The sequence below is a fragment of the Podarcis liolepis genome (genome assembly GCF_965112155.1).
Source record: "Podarcis liolepis genome assembly, chromosome: 13".
Classification (NCBI taxonomy): domain Eukaryota; kingdom Metazoa; phylum Chordata; class Lepidosauria; order Squamata; family Lacertidae; genus Podarcis; species Podarcis liolepis.
Window position 1 is genome coordinate 44,721,240 of NC_139573.1, and position 19,400 is coordinate 44,740,639.

The 19,400-nt window shown below is 45.5% G+C and overlaps 1 protein-coding gene across 17 annotated transcripts in view; it reads right to left on the bottom strand.

Annotated features, from left to right (window-relative positions):
- Nucleotides 1-750: 750 nt before the first annotated feature.
- SLC20A2 (solute carrier family 20 member 2) overlaps nucleotides 751-19,400 on the bottom strand; it is a 97,245-nt gene continuing 78,595 nt past the window's right edge. For 5 of the 17 annotated variants that reach the window (XM_083469797.1, XM_083469790.1, XM_083469800.1 and 2 more), the window contains exons 9-11: nucleotides 9,741-9,926; nucleotides 9,048-9,132; nucleotides 751-2,777 (exon numbers count right to left, since the gene is read on the bottom strand). In XM_083469797.1, coding sequence (XP_083325923.1) covers nucleotides 2,613-2,777; nucleotides 9,048-9,132; nucleotides 9,741-9,926 — 436 coding nt within the window. In that variant the 3' untranslated portion in view covers nucleotides 751-2,612. Of the gene's footprint in view, nucleotides 2,778-8,117; nucleotides 8,203-9,047; nucleotides 9,133-9,740; nucleotides 9,927-19,400 lie in introns of all 17 variants that reach the window. The other 12 variants (XM_083469803.1, XM_083469801.1, XM_083469802.1 and 9 more) reach the window with 5 other exon arrangements.

Consider the following 19,400-nt stretch of genomic DNA (forward strand, 5'->3'; position numbering starts at 1 on the left):
AAAAAGCTGTCAAGCTCCTTAAGGACTATGTTCCAGACTGGAAAGAATCTGTTTGCTTTATGAACATGCTCCTTTTTATGTGCAAGCAGAGAAGCATTCTCAAATTGTTGTACAAAGTTCACCAAGGGTTTAAATTATGCTGGTTGCGTCATTAGTGAGTTATATCATCCTGTCATGAGCCATGAGTTAATGTTCAGGTGCTTTGTGTTGTTAAAACAATGCAGAGTTGAGTTTTAAAGCCAAGAACCACAGCAGCACTGGGTCTTGAATAAGGAGGACATATTTTCCTTGGATTTCCTTTGCACAAGTGTGCTTGTGACAGTAGCGTCCAAGCATCGCTTTCTCTAGGCTCATGGAAGCACATTCATTTGCATTTTTATGTATGAGATGTTCATTACGGGATTACTACCGAAAGAGTGCTATGGTAATTCATAAGGGGATCTTCATCCTGGGACAAACAGTCCCAAGTGAAATAAATGGAAGTTTTTGTTTGCTTTACACAGAGCTTGGCTTTATTTGGGCTTTGCCAATGGGTGTGTTCCTCTGTGCCCCCCCCCCTTCCAGGCCATTGTTACAAATTTCTAAACAAGAACTCACACAGAGTGAAAGCAAATGAAAGGATTATAACAAATGCAAAGTAAGCAAGGAATGCTTTGAGTTAGGAAGCGCCCACAGCTTAGGAGGTTGTAAATAGTAAAAACACATGGTTCAGTATCTTTAAAAAAACAACAACAAGAAACAAGAAAGCAGTTCTAGGGCAATGTATTATTTTATTATAAATTTAGAATGAATGACCAATGAAAAAGGATCACAATGGAGTACCAAGAAAGCTCATGTATCGAATTTTTTTTTAGCAGCATTTCAACAGTCCTAGGCTCCCAACATTCTCCAAGCATGACCTCCTCAAGCCCACTCCAGTAAACCCAACCTGGACACCGTTACAAGTAGCAAAATCCTCTGGGAAGTGCTCATTTATGAGCTCAATGGAAACAGATGGGAATGGCTCAAGAACACGGATTCCTTTCAACAAGGCTTCCCAAAAACCTATACTCAAGGTTCCCATAGCAAGAGGAACTGGATTCAAACCACTGTCTGCCAGGTTGATACGGTCCCTTTATACTAGTAAAGATGGGGGGGGGGGGTTCATCAGTGTACCTACCAAATTATGACAAATTGCAGTTCTAGGGCCAGAGACCTTGTAGGCCTCTTCAGTAGTGTCTTCATATGACAACTGGCAGACTTGGAACTTGGATGCCTCTTCAAAAAGGGACAACACGTTTCTGAGTATTGGACACTGCCTTTAGCAGTTCCGAAGCAGTCGCAATGTGATTTTTCCCAGGCACCCTTGGCAATGTCCTAAGTCCCAGGCGACAGCAGAGGAACCCACACTGCAGCTCCTTCCCCTGCGAGCACTGAACTGGCAGGGAGAGCTGTAGCTTAGATTCCTTCCACATTTGATCAGAAATGGTTCTTGTATTCACTCCTCCTCCAGTTATGAGGGTAACTGTAGTATAAAAATCTTAACCACCAAACACTGTTGGTTAGCACCCCAAACTATCCTAGATAGTTACCGTTGACACTGGGTGCATCAGGAAAAGCAATGCAAAACCTTTCTGAAACCCCATCTCCCCCCTCCCTTGAGCTTGCTGACGGATGGCTGTTTTGAGAGCAGAATTGGACCTATATACAAGGGGTGGAAAATACTTGTTTGATTTGAGGTTTGACACATAACGAAGCTGAGCTTTTACTAAAATCCTCTGTGGGTGATATTTTTTACGTAAGACTGTAGCAGTACGACACTTTACCTGTTACAGTAAAACATGAGCGATACTATCCTGGCTTTGCTGGTGGCCGACTGGTAGAAAATAACTTTAATTAGAAAGTTAAATGGGTTGCAGGGTGAGGAGAGAGAGAGAGAGAGAGAGAGAGAGAGAGAGAGAGAGAGAGAGAGAGAGAAACAGCACACAGATAGACAAATATAATACTGACAAGCTATTCCCCCTTCTTTGGTACTTTCTAAACTTTCTTATCCAAAATATATGAGGGAAATGCACCATTAAAAAGTTACATTTTTGTAAGTATTTACAAATTCAATGTTCATACAGTATTATACACAACAATATGATATGAACCGAGTTTTTGCCAATGTACTTCTGCACTTTGCTTCCAGTATCATTGAACAGCACTTTTTTTTTTTTTACAAAAAAAGAATCTCATCTTTTTGCAGATTGCTTCATCATTTATCAAACTGACAAACACATCCCAGGTTCTTTTAAAAGATTAAAAAAATGGCTACTGAATGATACATTATGTACAAGTTTTACTAGGGATTAAGTTCTAGGCAATTATTTTCACCTCACTTATAACTTAAGGTAGTGTTACCTACTGTAAGCATATATATATATTTCTTTAATACATAAGAAAACGGCACCACATGTTATGTCACCAATGACACAGATGTTATGTACAGCAGATGTTAGATTCTGACGACAAATCCTTGCTGATTAGCTCTTACTGCATGGTTTAAATAGGGAGCTCTGCGCTCTGGAGGGGAGACTTTTGCTTCTTTTATCTCAGAGGCACCCCCTTCTTCCATGGAAGGAGCAGCGATGTCAGACGTACGGCAGGATGGCGTACATGAAGAGAGCCATGACGGCAGCGCTGAACAAGCCAGCCACGGGGACAGTCACAAACCAGGCGACAAAGATATTGCGGAAGAGGTGCCAGTCAACAGCCTTCTTGGAGCGTATCCAGCCAACTGCCACCACAGAACCAACCTTGGAAGTTTGAGAAGGGAATCAGAATTAAAGGCATCTTAACATGGGCAACAGATGCTTTATGACCTGGGGTCCATAAATTTGGGTTTGCTTTTAGGAACCAGCTATTATCTGTGATCGCCACCACCCTACCGTCCCTCTGGCATGTAAGGCGATTCAGGGGAAGGGCTGGGCCAAGCCAAACCATGCTTTGGAGGCACGTGGAAGCAGCAGGAGATGCGCCAAGTATCTCCAAAGCCTGGCACTAAGCAAGATCAATCCGTTTCACGAGTTGCGTGAAAATGACATGCCTCATCCCCTCCCATATTCTTTGTAATGCAAGCCTCCCACTTTGAACTGGGTATTCCAGGGACTTACAATTGCCAGAAAGACTTGTGGCAACTGCTGACCAACCAGCAAACACATTTATGGACCCCTATCTATGACAAAACCAATGCCAGTCAGCTGAAGCCCAGATTTACAAATTATCTGAAATTGGAATTCCTGCTTCCTTTTCACACAGGAGAAGAGCTCTACATGAATTTATCACACAAACTGAAAACTATTTGGGATGGGACAGGGAAACACGCCTTTTAGTGCCTTGCATAATTTGGATTCCATGGCAGTTCTTATTCTTATTATTTCTAGCTTTACATGACATTCTCCTTAATTTAAGGCCTGTGATAGCAGTTATTGAGCCATGCCCCTTTCAAAGGAAAGGCTAACCATTACAAATAAGAAAATCAACCGTGTTTTATGTATTTAAAGTAATATATGTTGCTTTTCAGGGCAAACAATTTCCAAAGCAACTCAACAAGGTAATTTAAACAAAAAACAAAAAATCCACCACTCAGTAACAAAAACTACAACTAGCAAGTTATAACAAATAAAATGCCCAGAAGTTTGCTACATGTGACATAGGTAAAGGTAAAGGGACCCCTGACCATTAGATCCCGTCATGGCCGACTCTGGGGTTGCGGTGCTCATCTCGCTTTATTGGCCGAGGGAGCCGGAGTACAGCTTCTGGGTCACGTGGCCAGCATGACTAAGCTGCTTCTGGTGAACCAGAGCAGCGCACAGAAACGCCGTTTACCTTCCCGCCAGAGCGGTACCTATTTATCTACTTGCACTCTGACGTGCTTTCGAACTGCTAGGTTGGCAGGAGCAGGGACTGAGGAACGGGAGCTCACCCCGTCACGGGGATTCGAACCGCCGACCTTCTGATCAGCAAGTCCTAGGCTCTGTGGTTTAACCCACAGCGTCACCCATGTCCTGTGCCACAGAAAGTGGGAATTAATTATGTGGCAGAATATAGGAAATCGGTGGCAGAGCTGGATTCCATAAGTGAAGAGCATATGGCTTGAGGTTGGAGCTTAGATATTTTGTCCAGCTTTGAGCCCCATCCTGGAAAGAGCAAGAGCTCTTTTTCTAGCAAGCTGCAAATCTAGTGTTCTTCCATCCCTGCTATTGGTACATTATCTCAGATATGCCAAAAGGGCTGACAAATCTTCTATCACTCTGGCAAATAGAAGAAGTATGTGTTTTTCCTGTTCTGATCACTGCCATTTTAGGGCTTGCCTGAAGCTGTTCTCTGGATGAAGGCTTCTAATACAATATATTCGCTCAAAATGATAACTATGTTTTCACATCTCAAATAATGGACTGTGATTTGTCTTATGTGAGCAACTGCCATTTCTTTTAACAGCTTAACCCAATTTCCCTTCTAAGTGCCATTAAGTCCACAGTTTGTTTTCTTGTATTGCCAAGGTTTTCCTCTTATGACCCTACATTTCTCCCTAAGGGCTGAGTACAACTGAGACACTATCATGTTCTGCCTTCCTCTTGTCAGAGAGCATCTGGAGAAGAGATACTGCAGGCAAGAGGAAGCCATTTGTGAAAGGAAGGACGCTAAATAAGAAGGCTTCGTATTTCCTTCCAAGCAAGTTTGGAGTTGGCTGGAATTGACTGATCAGGTGCACCAAATTACCGTATTTTTCGCTCCATAGGGCGCACCAGACCATAGGGCGCACCTAGTTTTTAGGGGGGGGAATAAAGGGGGGGAATTATTTTTCCCCCCCAGCCCCAAGAGCAAAGAAGCCACCCCGCTTGTCTTGGCTTCCTCTTTAGCCACGCACAAATTCTCCAGCCGGGAGAGGCTGCGCGCGGCTTCGTTTTTAGCCGCGGGGTTGCAGCGGGGGAAGCCCGAGCTTCCCCTGACCCCAGCCCCCAGAACAGGTCCGGGAGCGGAGGCAAGGTTGCGTAGCCTTGCCGCCACTCCTGGAGCTTGCGGGCTGGGGGAGAGTTCCAAGGACTTGCGGATAGCTGCCCAAAGCCCGGGGAGTTGGCACTGCGCTCCCTGGGCTTCGAGCTGCAGGCTGCTACCCGCAAGCCTTCGGAGCCTGGGGGAACTCCCGCCGTGCTCTGAAGGCTTGCGGGTAGCTTCCTGAAGCCTGGAGAGCGAGAGGGGTTGGTGCGCACCGACCCCTCTCGCTCTCCAGGCTTCAGCGAAAGCCTGCATTCGCTCCATAGGACGCACACACATTTCCCCTTCATTTTTGGAGGGGAAAAAGTGCATCCTATAGGGCGAAAAATACGGTAAGTGGTACAGTAACATACAGAATTATCTGAAACAACACATTTGGTTGTTCTCTTCCCAATCTCCCCTGCCCCCATCCAAATAACTAGAAGTCTATATGTGACACATATGAAGCTGCCTTAAAAACAGATACTGGTCCATCTGGCCTTCTTTGACTGCAACCAGCAAGACCTCAAGCAGAAAGAAGTAATTCTCAGCCCAACTACCCAAGATCTTTCTTAGCTGGAAATAGTAAAGGGACCCCTGACCATTAGGTCCAGTCGTGACCGACTCTGGGGTTGCGGTGCTCATCTCGCTTTATTGGCCGAGGAAGCCGGCGTACAGCTTCCGGGTCATGTGGCCAGCATGACTAAGCTGCTTCTGGCGAACCAGAGCAGCGCATGGAAACACCGTTTACCTTCCCGCTGTAGTGGTACCTATTTATCTACTTGCACGTCATGCTTTTGAACTGCTAGGTTGGCAGGAGCAGGGACCGAGCAACGGGAGCTCACCCCGTCACAGGGATTCGAACCACCGACCTTCTGATCGGCAAGTCCTAGGCTCTGTGGTTTAACCCACAGCGTCACCCGCATCCTGATTAGCTGGAAATGGCAGAGACTAAATCAAGGACCTCTTGGATGCAGCACATGTGCTTACTACTAAGCTATGGCCCTCCTCAAAAGGGATGTGGTAGGGAAAACCACATTTTCTTACTGTAATGACTGTCCACAGATTTGAACACTGCTGAATTAATGTAAGAAGGGCCCATATATGTTACAGTGGCAATGGCAGCTATATAAAAATAAAAACTATATCAGAATAATGGCTCCTTCACTTGTCTATTCCTTCTGCCTCCTGAAGAGTCCGTGCAAATAGAAAGGCATATCCACCTCTGTTAAAATTTTCTAGAGATTTACGGATTGTCAGATAAATTACTAGGATGCAACATTCCAAGGGATTAATTCTATCCAATTAGTGTTGATGGCATAGCTCAGACTTAGTAACCAAGAGTTAGTCATAGGACTATCTCTGATCAAATCAGTTCTGAAAGCCACAAGTCTGATCATAGTTACAGTAAGAAGTTACTGGCTAACATTCAACGTCTGTAATAAATTTCTTTTCCCCCTTGTCAGTCATTGCCCCTAGACCATAAGATAAAAATGGATAGTCACGAACATGCTTTGTTCTTCATTTTGCCTGGGGAAGTTTCACCTGATCCTTTCCAGAACAGGACCTACACCACCAGCAGGAATCATGTGTGAAAATGCAAGGTTGTGCTCACATGACGACTGCTGACACTAGGGCAGCAACACTGGAACATTTATCTGCGCAGGCACCAGGCAAAGTGGCGAGTGAGCAGTGATAATGTTTAGGATGACAAGAGGTCTGTGTGCCCTGCAGCCTTCCAAGACTGTTTAAGTTATCCTGTTGTTCTTAGGTGCAGCAGAAAACACGGTTCAGTCACCAATGTGGACGTAAAATTCAATTGCCAGTCCAGATGGCTTCTGTAAATGGAATCTTTGCCTGGATTGTGGGGATGGGGTTGGCTTCTGCTTATGAAATTGTAGGGGGCATGTAGCACACTTTTCTAGCCCTGAAAGTAATGGACATGTGACTATAATCATGGTATCTAAAAACATTGTTTAATTCGACCTCATATTACAGTATTTTGCAATCTTCTTTAAGGAGAATAGTGATATGTTCATACATGAACTGTTATCAGCTCCTAGAGATTTTGTCTATTCTTCTACCTCATTACTTGCTACGGATTTTCCTTCTAGCAGATTGGTCACCCCACTGCGACTCTCTTTTTATTTGTTAGGGTGTTTTTTAAAGAGATTGGGGGGGAGGAACTTGGGGGAGGAGAATAAGAGAAATGGAAAGTGGGCAGTGGTAGAGATATGATATATGCTAAAATAAAGGGGGGGCAGGTCTGAAAGCATGAATAGTGATGTATATGAAAAGTACCACAATTTAATTTTAACACCAATTTTAAAAATATTCAACTTATGCTCTGTTTTGTTTCATGAATTTCCCCGATTTTTAGAGGGTATCAGTGACACTGGCATCAGTTAACCCATTTCTAAACATTATCAAAGTTTAGCTGACTACGTTTTGATGAGAATACAGGTTAGAAAAGCAGATTAATCACTGAAAAGCTACGATCTGTATAGACCTTCTAGTTCCGATTGGCTTGAAATCAAATACCATTTGCCTTCAGATACATGAATGCTTGGTTCTGTATTTCAATGACTTGTGATGTATGCTCCTAAAATTATGCACACCACAATCCATGAAAGTTACATATGAGAAACTGCAAATCTGGGGGAAGAAAATAAAATGTATGAAACTGTTAGTCGAAAGCTAATACTAAGAAGTTTAAGTTTATATAGAAGCAAGAAAACTAAAAGTTAAGATGATGACTGTTGCTTGTTAATACACTACAAAATGAATACTACAATGTGTTTTATAAACAGCAATAAGAGTAATAATATAATATATACATTCTTTTTCTTTTCGCTCTCTTTTTTTTAAAAAAAGAAAACCTCCCCAACATTCTAACATTTGGGGGGAATTTGCAACTCACATGTTTTGTATAATTTTGTAAATAACTAAATTTCCATATTTTAATTATTGCTTTTTTAATTTTAAAACTTGCTTGGTAGTATATTACTTAATGAAGGCAAAATGGGATGTGGGGGAATCAGCACTTGTTATTTGTTTTTGTTTTTTCTTTAAAGATTGAGCATGTGTTTAATCGACGTGACCACTGCAGACTCCAATACCTTGCAATGAGTGGAGCTTATTGGAATACCCACATTTGAGGCTACAAGTACGGTTAGCGCACACATTACTTCAATGCAAAATCCACTGTAAAGAAATAAAAAAAAAAGACAGATGGAGATTTTGAAGTGTAAGAGCGACACACAGGAAATCCCATGCCATGCATTCATCAGGAAAGTAGAAGAATGAACGATGAACAGTGTCAGAACCTCCGGACAAAGAAGGGTGCAGCAGATCAACGTTCACATGGCATGACCTGAGGAAAAAGTTACTGCTATTCAGGGCCAACTCCACCGTGCATGGCAGCAAATTTTGGTGTACCAGTCAAGGGCAGCACAATGTAGATTTTTAGTTCGCTATTTTAATTCCAGTAGGCGGGCGAGACTTGGATTTCTTGCCTCAGGCGTCAAAACGCCTCGGGCCATCCGCCCCTACTACACTCTAAAACATTTGGGCTGGTGTCATTATTCCTAAATGTTCTCATGTGCAGTTCCATGACCACGTGAAAACATCGAGATTAGACGGTTCCTTGTGTGCAACCCTGCCAATCTTTCCTTCTGCACAAGGCCTTCTGAAATTAATGGGCAATGCAAAAGGCCAATGGTTGATGGATTGCTCTTTCGGGGAACATACTACTTTGCCGAATTCCATGTGGATGCGTAGGGAATAATCTGATAACAAGTGTTTGTGGGGGAGAGGAAATACTGATTCCGCAATGTGCAAAAAAGGGTGAGATGTCTAAGAAGGGAACCTGAGGGCTGCCTATTCATATGAGTGGAGTGACGGGTGGGGTGGGGAGAGTTCTTGGGTGTGAAATGGACGTGTGCATTTCCTCATTGTGGTATCATGCCGCTATAAACTGATCTGGGCAGCAGAGTTAAAACACGAACAGTCCAGACCGGCCTGGCTGCAGTCACATGGCAAAGGCATACCTTGCAGTGTGTAGTACTGACAGGAAGTCCAATATTGGAAGCTACCACAACTGTGAACGCCGAAGCCAACTCAATAGTGAATCCACTGCAGGAAGCATAAAAAAAACACTTCACAGTCACTCTTTCTTAAAAAAAAGGGTAATCAATCAGTCTGGGCTGACACCATGCAACATGCCAACGTCTTACCAGCATCGTCTCCAACCGGTTCCCTCCGACTGATCTTTGGTCATTGAGTTATATTAAGTGAGAGAACAAAGAGCTGCTGAATAACAAAAACTGGACACACACATCCACATTAAATTAGCTGAGCAGCTCGCTGCTACTGACAACCTATACTACATTCCAATAAATCATGCTCAATTAGTAAACAGGTTAGCAGCAGAGGTCTAGTATGCATTAAAAGCAAATAAAAAAATCACAGGTTGGTTTCTTTTTTTAATCATTCAAAAGCACATGGAAAACTACTTCGATTTTTGCCATTTCCTAATTTATGCCTCTCTATGCTATTCAGACATTGGTAGGCTATTCTGCCCAACTAGACCTCAACAATGCAAACAACATTGCCATTAGTTTAAAGAGAAAGCTACATACATCACTACTCCGATCAAAACCAGGAATCATTAGGCACACATATGCTACGGCATAGCTAGCATGAGATGCCAGGGCAATTAGATGCAGGAGATGGGCACGTACCTTGATGGCGTGATGGGCGTGAGGTCTTTTCCCATGGTTTGGATCACTCTTCTCCCCCAGACCCAGAGGCCCACACAGATGCCAACGCCCCCATAAAGGAGCAGCCATACGGGGGTAGGAGCTTCTTGCAGTACGCCACCCTTGTCATAAATAAGCCACAGGGCAACCAAGGGGCCAATAGCATTGCTGGAAAACATAGCAGTGAAAATATATGAAAATATATTATCAAATCCTAAATGCTTCACTCAATATCCTCCTAGTCACACTGAACAAAGACAGAAGAACCTTACAAAAACAGCCATTCATTTATTACAATTTACAACCTTGCTTGGCGCTGTGGGTTAAACCACAGAGCCTAGGACTTGCTGATCAGAAGACTGTCGGTTCGAATCCCCGCAACGGGGTGAGATCCCGTTGCTCGGTCCCAGCTCCTGCCAACCTAGCAGTTCGAAAGCACGTCAAAGTGCAAGTAGATAAATAGGTACCGCTCCGGCGGGAAGGTAAACGGCGTTTCCGTGCGCTGCTCTGCTTCACCAGAAGCGGCTTAGTCATGCTGGCCACATGACCCGGAAGCTGTACGCCAGCTCCCTCGGGCAATAAAGCGAGATGAGTGCCGCAACCCCAGAGTTGAGCACGACTGGACCTAATGGTCAGGGGTCCCTTTACCTTTTTACACCCTTCCTTGCTGCATATTGCGCCCATGATGATGAGACACGCTATTTTCCTCTACAAGGAAATACCACAGTGGTGTTTTCACAGACGTGAAGCTACTACACAACAGAAAACTGGAGCTTTAACTTTTTCTTATGTCACAGAGATAGGACAATATGAAGGCTAATGGGCCGATCAATTGTGAACACAGCTAATTTCCCAACTGGTTTCCGGATGCAATTCCAAGTGCTGGTTTTAAAAAATGCTTCTGCTCTGGTTACTATCTTCTCTCTCACTATACACACACCAAGATCCTCAGAAGAGACCATGCCTCATATTCCCTCTTTATCCACTATGGGGACAACAAGAAGCAGGAACCGTTTTCTCAGTTCCTGCTGCTTGCAGAGTTCAAAGGTACTCAGCTACAATCTGGTGTTTCACTGGCATCTAAAATATTTTAAAGGACACTGTTCTGTTCCTTGTCAGCTTGTGAGTCACTTTGAAAAATCAGAGGACAGGTGGGCTGAGTATTTTTTAGTAAGCAAAATATAGGAATCAGAAGATACCCCGATGCACATTTATGAAATGCTTCCTTTGCCGTCCCTGCATTCACAACATACAGCAGATTGTGACCACTTTTCTACCTATTTTTTGCTGGCATGTATGCATCGCTAGCTTAAGCATTGTAAATCTGATACTGGGTTCCATAAGCAGAAATAAGGGTGCCCCTGGTTAGTCAATCATGGTTACAATGGGGTAGGTTGAAGGACACTGCATTGAAAGAGGAGGGGAGGGGAAAGTTCATGATCCCCTAGCTCCCTCCCTGAACATTTATAAACCCTAATAGCCCTGTGAGTTCTGAAGAAAGTGTACTAGTACTGTCACTTCACGATACCATGTGTTTTACGGGAAATAGATTCCTAGCTACAATTTATTTTCAGTAATTTTTAACCTTCATTTTGGGAGGGGTGGAGGGGTGAGAATAACCAGGGATGATCTCTCATTCTCTCTCTCTCTCTCTCTTTCCACACACCTAATAGCATACATTCTTTACACATTTTTCACCTTTATTCTTGGAGGATCTCTACAGCAGGGGTAGCCATTGCGGTCCCCTCCATATATTGTTGGAATACAACTCCCATGAGCTCAAGTATGATTGACAGCAGTTGTAGTCCAGTAACATTCAAAGGTCATCATGTTGGTTACCACTGCGCCACAGATTATCTTTTTAAGCACTCACTTAAAGACATGGGTACAGTCATGGGAAAAAGGAAGTTCACCCTCTTTGAATTCTGTGGTTTTACAGATCAGAACATACTAATAACCATTTGTTCCTTATAGGGTCTTAAAATTGGGTAAATACAACCTCAGATGAACAACAACACATGTGTGTTGTCATATGTTGTTGTTGTTCATCTGAGGTTGTATTTACCCAATTTTAAGACCGGCTAAGGAATAGATGGTTGTTATTATGTCCTGATATGTAAAACCACAGAATTCAAAGAGGGTGTACTTTCTTTTTCCTGTGACTGTATGTGTACATCTCAAAATGTAATGCAGTAAGCAAATGAGACACGTATTTGGAAATACGGATATGATAAACTCAAGAAAGTCAAGACTAGCTTCAGATTCCTATTGTGACTTGGTCACAAAACCTAGTTTCCTGCTAAACGAAACATGGGAAAACCACTATATTAACGAAATGTCTGACCAGCTTAGTGGTATAAAATCATGCTCCTGAAGGTATGCAATGGCAACTCACTTACTTGCCTAAATGTTTTTGAGGCTGGGAGCCAAAACTGGACATTTCAGAAGCACACCAATATGATCTAGTTTTCTCTCCCCAGGGCGGAGCTGAGCACATTTTTATTCTTTACCAAACAGAGATGGAAGTTCTATGTGACACGCACTCCTGAAGCACAAGCTCACAGCAAGAACACTGCAAGCCAAATATAGAATGAATAGGCCAATCATCCATGGCCCTGTGCAATATTCTACGGCACTGATTTTGCTATCTGTTACCTAATACTAGGAAAGCATAGAAAGCCAGAATTGGTTACCAGAAGAAATACATAAAATACCCAGTACTAACAATCCAAGTTTAATGAATTAACAAGCCAAAGCTTTCTCAGGACGTTGGCAATGGAGAATGGCATGCACAGAATGCACAACCCAAGAACTGACAGCTAGATACAAGGACTAGCATGGGCTATATTTAGTCTAAGCACCTTGACAAAATACACAGCTGGAACAAGGGCAGTGGCACTGTCTGACATGGTGCATAACAAGAAGGCAAAGTCTAGAAGTTAATATTTTCTGAAAAATGCGAGCCCCAGCTTTCAAATGATATAAATCTTGCAACTTTGTGCCTGACACATTCCCTAGGAGTTAAAGGCAGTCATCAACTTACCAAAAAAGAAAAAAGAAAAAACACTAACTGCCAACCAGAATGAAATCCTTAAACTCAAGTGACTCTTACGGCTCAGTAGGAAACAGGTTTATACTGCAATGGCGCAGAAAAAGGTTGTCAAGCAACTTTGTTTGCAGAGTCATAGAAATGTGGTGTTTCAAGAACAACTAAACCCCAATTGCAGTTGAGCTATCAGGGCCAAGGAGGTGGAGAAGAAATTTAATTTAAAACTCAGTGTTGTACAACCCGTCACTTACAATTTACCAGTGCCACCCAGCAAGCCAACAAACCCCTACCTAGAATGACTGCTTCCCCCTCTATGTTAAAAATACCCCAGGTTTTGACGAGCCCATATGTTTGGCACCAGTCACTGACCAAAGTAAAGAGCTCCTGGGATTATGTGCCTTCCCTACTCTTCTTCCATCAGGTACAAAATTGGCCTGGCCCAAACTAATGGCCATTTTAAATTTAAATGTCTGCTTTTGTTAATTAAAAAAAAAAAACTCTTTAATTTTAGCTTTCTGAACTGCTCCCTCTTCCTTTCCCCTTGTATTTCTAGGCTCTTAGATGGTAATATTTAATAAAACAGAGATCCACCTCATTCAGGAGTGCCTCCTTGTTTGTCACAGGGGTAGAATCCAGGCTCCAGGTCTGAAGGTGGAGCGAGAGGAGCTCTAGATGGATTTGGGGGTGCTTACGATAACGATAGCAGCTCACAATAGCAGCCCTTCCCCTTGGGCTGCCTCTGCAGGGTGCCATGACAAAAGTCAAGAAAAACTATTCCCTCTCTGAACTGCGGGCCTTTTAGATTTATATTTGCACAAACATTGTTTGCTAGGAATGATCCAATTGCCAGGCTTGAATTGAAACAGAACACTTATTTCCATTGTTTTCCAACGGCTTGGCTTTTGACCCTACCATCTTTCTGCTAAATTAATCCTTTAAATACTCCACAATGGTGTTATTGTATATTGTGAGTGGGGTGCAGTGCATCTCTATACGCTTTGTGCAAGCAGACACAGCCCTCCTCCCCCCGGGAGACGTTTCTGTTGATGGATGCCTAGCTCTACCCAGTGCAAGAAGGAGAGAACAGATGCAGCTCACACAACAGGGTCCAACTGCAACATCACAATTTTTCAATTAGGAGTGAATGGCAGCTTTCAGCTTCATGGAAGAAAGTAAAAGAAACTTGGGGACGCAGTTTTAGCTCCACGAGACCCTCACCATGCCATGGTTAAGCAGGGGGAAGAAATCCAAGACTATAAAGACAGGTGGCTGCAACGAGCTCTACGTGGGGCTACCTTTGAAGGTGACCCGGAAACTGCAATTAATCTAGAATGCGGCAGCTAGACTGGTGACTGGGACTGGCCGTCAAGAAGACATAACACCGGTTCTGAGAGATCTGCATTGGCTCCCAGTACGTTTCCGAGCACAATTCAAAGTGTTGGTGCTGACCTTTAATGCCCTAAATGGCCTCGGTCCTGTATACCTGAAGGAGCGTCTCCACCCCCATCGTCCAGCCCAGACACTTAGGTCAAGCTCGGAGGGCCTTCTGGCGGTTCCCTCATTGCGAGAAGTAAGGTTACAGGGAAGCAGGCAGAGGGCCTTCTCGGTAGTGGCGCCCACCCTTCAGATGTGAAGGAAATAAGTAGCTATCCTATCTTTAAAAGACATCTGAAGGCAGCCCTGTTCAGGGAAGTTTTTAACATTTAATGCTGCATTGTTTTTAATACTTGATTGGGAGCCGCCCAGAGTGGCTGGGAAAACTCAGCCAGATGGGCGGGGTATAATAAATAAATTGTTGTTGTTGTTGTTGTTGTTATACGCTCTGTAAGACCAAGAAAACCAAGTCAAAGAACACACATGTACTCTCAAGTTAGCCTGTGGAGCCTACTTTACAAAACAGATAGCGTGCCCTTTGCTGCTGTGCATAGCAAGGGAGGGTCAGGAATAGCAGGCAGTCTTTCAAGCTACTTGCCCACAATGGCTATGTTCTGCCTCCACAGTTGGAAACAGCAATGCTTCCAACGCTGGAAACCACAGGAAGGGAGATTGCTCTTGTGCTCAAATCCTGCTTGCTGGTTTGCCACCAGCAACTATTCTGCCACTATAAGTACAGGAATCTGGACTAGATGGGCCATTGGCCTGATCCAAGAGGCTCTTGCTATGTCCTTACGACCAAGTTACTTGGTGCAGAACCCCCAATAAGCACCCACAAAATACAATCTGAAAGCTACTGTTCTATTTCCAAAGGACAGAGCAAATGCTGGAGGAGCCAGTGCCCAATGAATGAAACACACAACCAAAGGAACGCCAGCTCCCAGGCAGGGCAGTCATCAGCCTTGATGGCTGTGGAAATAAGAGGCTTGAGGTATTCGGGGGAATTCATCAGGTCAGGCTGCCTCCACCACAGGTATCAACTTGCCACCTGATTCATAAAGTAAATAAGCCTTCCAGTTGGCAGCTGTGTTCCTAGCTGCATGGTGCTCAATGAAGAGTCTATTCCGGCATTTTAAATGTCGTGGGTGGTATGAAGAAAGAAACCTAAACAGCACAAGTGAATGCAATCGCAGACACAGAACACACCACGCAAAATCAATCATTCTCAAAACGTTGGCAGTGTTGCAACAGAGTACCCACTAGGTGTTCAAATTAATGCTCAGTGGGAAACTATTAAAAAGGTGCTGTGGAAATCTGATCGCTTCTGGCTGACCGCTGACGTTATGTAAGGGTAGGGTAGGGTAGGGTAAGGTGCCAAGGATGAGGAATGTCTCAAACTGGGACCTCCAACCATAACTCTTCAGTGTCTTACCTCCTGCAAGCCAGGCAATCCCAATTTTGTGGTTCACGGCTGCTCTCTTGGCTGCAGTACTTATCTGAGTGTTGTCAGCTGACCCCACAGCCTTAACAAAAACCCACAACTTTCCAGCAGAATCAGCTGCAAATCGTCACTGTCCTGTCCTTTTCCCATGCTACCCTGCCCGCCTGATCTAGTATGCGACCTCCAACCTATCCAGGTCTCCTGTTGCTAGACCAGGGCCAGTCCAAGACAAGATGCCTCCCCCTGGGAAAAAAAATCATGTACAGAAGTCAACCAGACATGCAGTTGGATCCAATTTAAAACTGGCAATGGAACTGGGTCTTCCACAACACCCAAGGGCAGCAGGTTAGCTGAGGAAGCGCTGGGCAGGCCGCAGGGCACACACAGCTCTATCCTCAAATATCTCACCACTGTTCCCTTACTGCTCCACCTGGTGCCTGCTCCCATCCACCCACGAAAAATGCTGTAATGCTGCAGCGCTAGTGCCTACATGTGTCACGTGAACAAAGCAACACATAAGCATTATGTACTGGAGTGTGTGGCCTGGGCTGAAAGCCTCTGCTTGCTTGCTTGGCCAGGGGTCTCTCTTCACAGGACGGTCTGCAATGTTTCAAGTAAGGCACACAGGTCTATATAACTGTACGCACTGGCCACATTTGGAATACAGCACGTACAAGCTCTGGTTATCTCATGTCAAAAAGGATATTGTAGAGCAGGAAACCGAACAGGAAAGCAAAGCCAATGTGACTCAGAGATCTTCCCTACAAGACTTAGGAGCTGGAAAACCTTTTGAGCCCATCAGTCGCATTCCCTTCCGGGCAACCTATGGAGTTGCCTCCGTAGAGTAAACTGGTTTCTACAAAGCCATGCAATCCTGACTGCTCTCCATTCCAGGCAAGCAAGGGTCATTATCGGAGTTTGAAGGCATAAATTCCAGCCAGGAACAGGCACTCAAGGAAGGTGGGAAGGCTGGGGAGGGTGTGGCATAGACTGAGCTCCAAGTGCCAGGCAGAAAGGCCTGGAGGGCCACAGGCCCCTGGCATGTGGCTTTTTCTTTTAGGAAGAAGAGACAACTTGGAGTAGGGAAGGGACTTGATAGAGGCTTCTAAAACTGTGCATGGCACAGACACACACAAGTGAAGTTTGAGGAAATATTGGGGTTCTATTGACTGCCTGAAACAGCCAACAGAATCCAGACACAAATTGTCACTCAAACAGGATGCTTATTCAGGCGTGGCTAGGCCGATGTGAAACAACCTCAACCAGCAGGTAGCTGGAAGGTGGCACACCAAATACGAAAACTGCGCAAGCATTTACACACTTACAAGCAAAGGGAAGCAAAGGGGTAGCAATGTCCATATATGGCAATACTTCCTTCTACCAGTTTCTTCCAGTTTAATCACAAGGCATAGCAACTTTCTTATCTTTTCCTCCTTCCTTTGCCCTAAACAGTTATGGCAATAGCTCTTGCATTCCGTCTTTCTGTATGGTTGTCTTGCAAACATAACCTTCACATTCCAGCCTCCACCTGATCAGCCCTTCTCACACACATTTCAATTTTCATTCTGTAATTTCTCTGATGGAATAACTTTTTTTTTTTTGTCTTCCACCACATTAAGAGCTCAGAATCAGCCAACGAACCTAATTTGCCATGCTTTCAGCGTAGAGAAAAGAAGCTGCTGGTTCACCCTGTGCTCCATTAACTTAGAAAGGACATTTTTATCTCTTTGTGTTTTTATCAGAAAAAGCAGGGGAAATTAAGATATCACTGGGACAATCCTTGAGGGAAGTTAACAGGCTGAGCTGAAGCCACCTGGAGGAAGCAGCACTGTAATATATGCAAATCCAGCCTGAAGAGGGCTTGGCTTGCAACAGGCACAATTCCAGTTGAAAATAAAGCCACAATTCATCACACTAGAACACAATTCAGGTCCATAAAACTGTGGAGCAGATTATAAATAGCAAAGAAAGAGGAAGCCAGCAACCAGCCCACATCAAGGAGCATGCAGAAGGAATGCTCAGCACTCCCCATCCCCACCCGCCAATCTGACAATGACCCATGGAGAACTGCCATTCCAATAGCACCTTCAGCCAAACTACACAGCTTACGGGCACAATTGGAATGAGAATGATAACACCAAAGGTGGAAGAGGAAAAATATTTCCAGTGTTCAAATGAGGCCAGAATTATTAACCTCCTGTTGCAGAGGCCAGACTGTGGCTGAGAGAGAGTGATTTACTCAATGAGTGCGTGTCGGCTTAAATTTGAACCTGTGACTTTTTGGCTCCCATTCTTAGCCACTGTGCTACACCAGATATTCCTCCTCTCTGTGAACCTTCAGAGCAGGGGTTGCCAACCTGGTCCTTACCACCCACTAGTGGGTGTTTCAGGATTCTAGGTGGGCACAAGCTGAATCCTCCTTCCATCGAGCACTGGTGGACGGTAAAGAAATTTTACCATCAAGCAAGACGCATTAGTGGGCGGTAGGTATAAAAAGGTTGACTACCCCTGCTTTAGAGACAGGCCTTATTTGTGCACAATATGCCTAAATCAAAAAATAGCTTCAAGCACTCACTGATATCAACAAGTGCTTTACTACAATATTAAATCTCCACTCATTTCAGAATTGGTTCTATTTTCAAGCTTAATAGATAATTAAATGCTCTTGGGCATACAGTTGTTGCATTAATACATAATACAGTGGTACCCCGCAAGACGAACGCCTCGCAAGACGGAAAACCCGCTAGACGAAAGGGTTTTCCGTTTTGGAGGCGCTTCGCAAAACGAATTTCCCTATGGGCTTGCTTCGCAAGACAACAGCCCATAGGGAAATCTCAGGGACAGCGGGGAAGCGCAGCGCGTCTTCCCCACTGTCCTCGGACCTCCTCCCGCGGCGCAGCATCGGGACGAAGCTCCGATGCCGGGCGGCGGAGGGGGAACGTCTCCTCCCGCGGCGCGGCATCGGGACGAAGCTCCGATGCCGGGCGGCGGAGGGGGAACGTCTCCTCCCGCGGCGCGGCATCGGGACGAAGCTCCGATGCCGGGCGGCGGAGGGGGAAAGCCTCCTCCCGCGGCGCGGCATCGGGACGAAGCTCCGATGCCGGGCGGCGGAGGGGGAACGTCTCCTCCCGCGGCGCGGCATCGGGACGAAGCTCCGATGCCGGGCGGCGGAGGGGGAACGTCTCCTCCCGCGGCGCGGCATCGGGACGAAGCTCCGATGCCGGGCGGCGGAGGGGGAACGTCTCCTCCCGCGGCGCGGCATCGGGACGAAGCTCCGATGCCGGGCGGCGGAGGGGGAACGTCTCCTCCCGCGGCGCGGCATCGGGACGAAGCTCCGATGCCGGGCGGCGGAGGGGGAAAGCCTCCTCCCGCCGCGCGGCATCGGGACGAAGCTCCGATGCCGGGCGGCGGAGGGGGAACGTCTCCTCCCGCCGCGCGGCATCGGGACGAAGCTCCGATGCCGGGCGGCGGAGGGGGAACGTCTCCTCCCGCGGCGCGGCATCGGGACGAAGCTCCGATGCCGGGAGGGGGAGGGGGAAAGCCTCCTCCCGCCGCACGGCATCGGGACGAAGCTCCGATGCCGGGAGGGGGAGGGGGAAAAACCCTCCTCCCACGCAAGCCCCGGGAACAGAGGGAAAGCGCTGCGCCCCTTCCCCTCTGTTCCCGTACCTGTCCTGAAGGCTTGCGGTGCGGAGAAAAGCCCTTCTCCGCACCGCCAGCCTGGCAAGCGGTTTCCCTAGGAACGCATTAATTGATTTTCAATGCATTCCTATGGGAA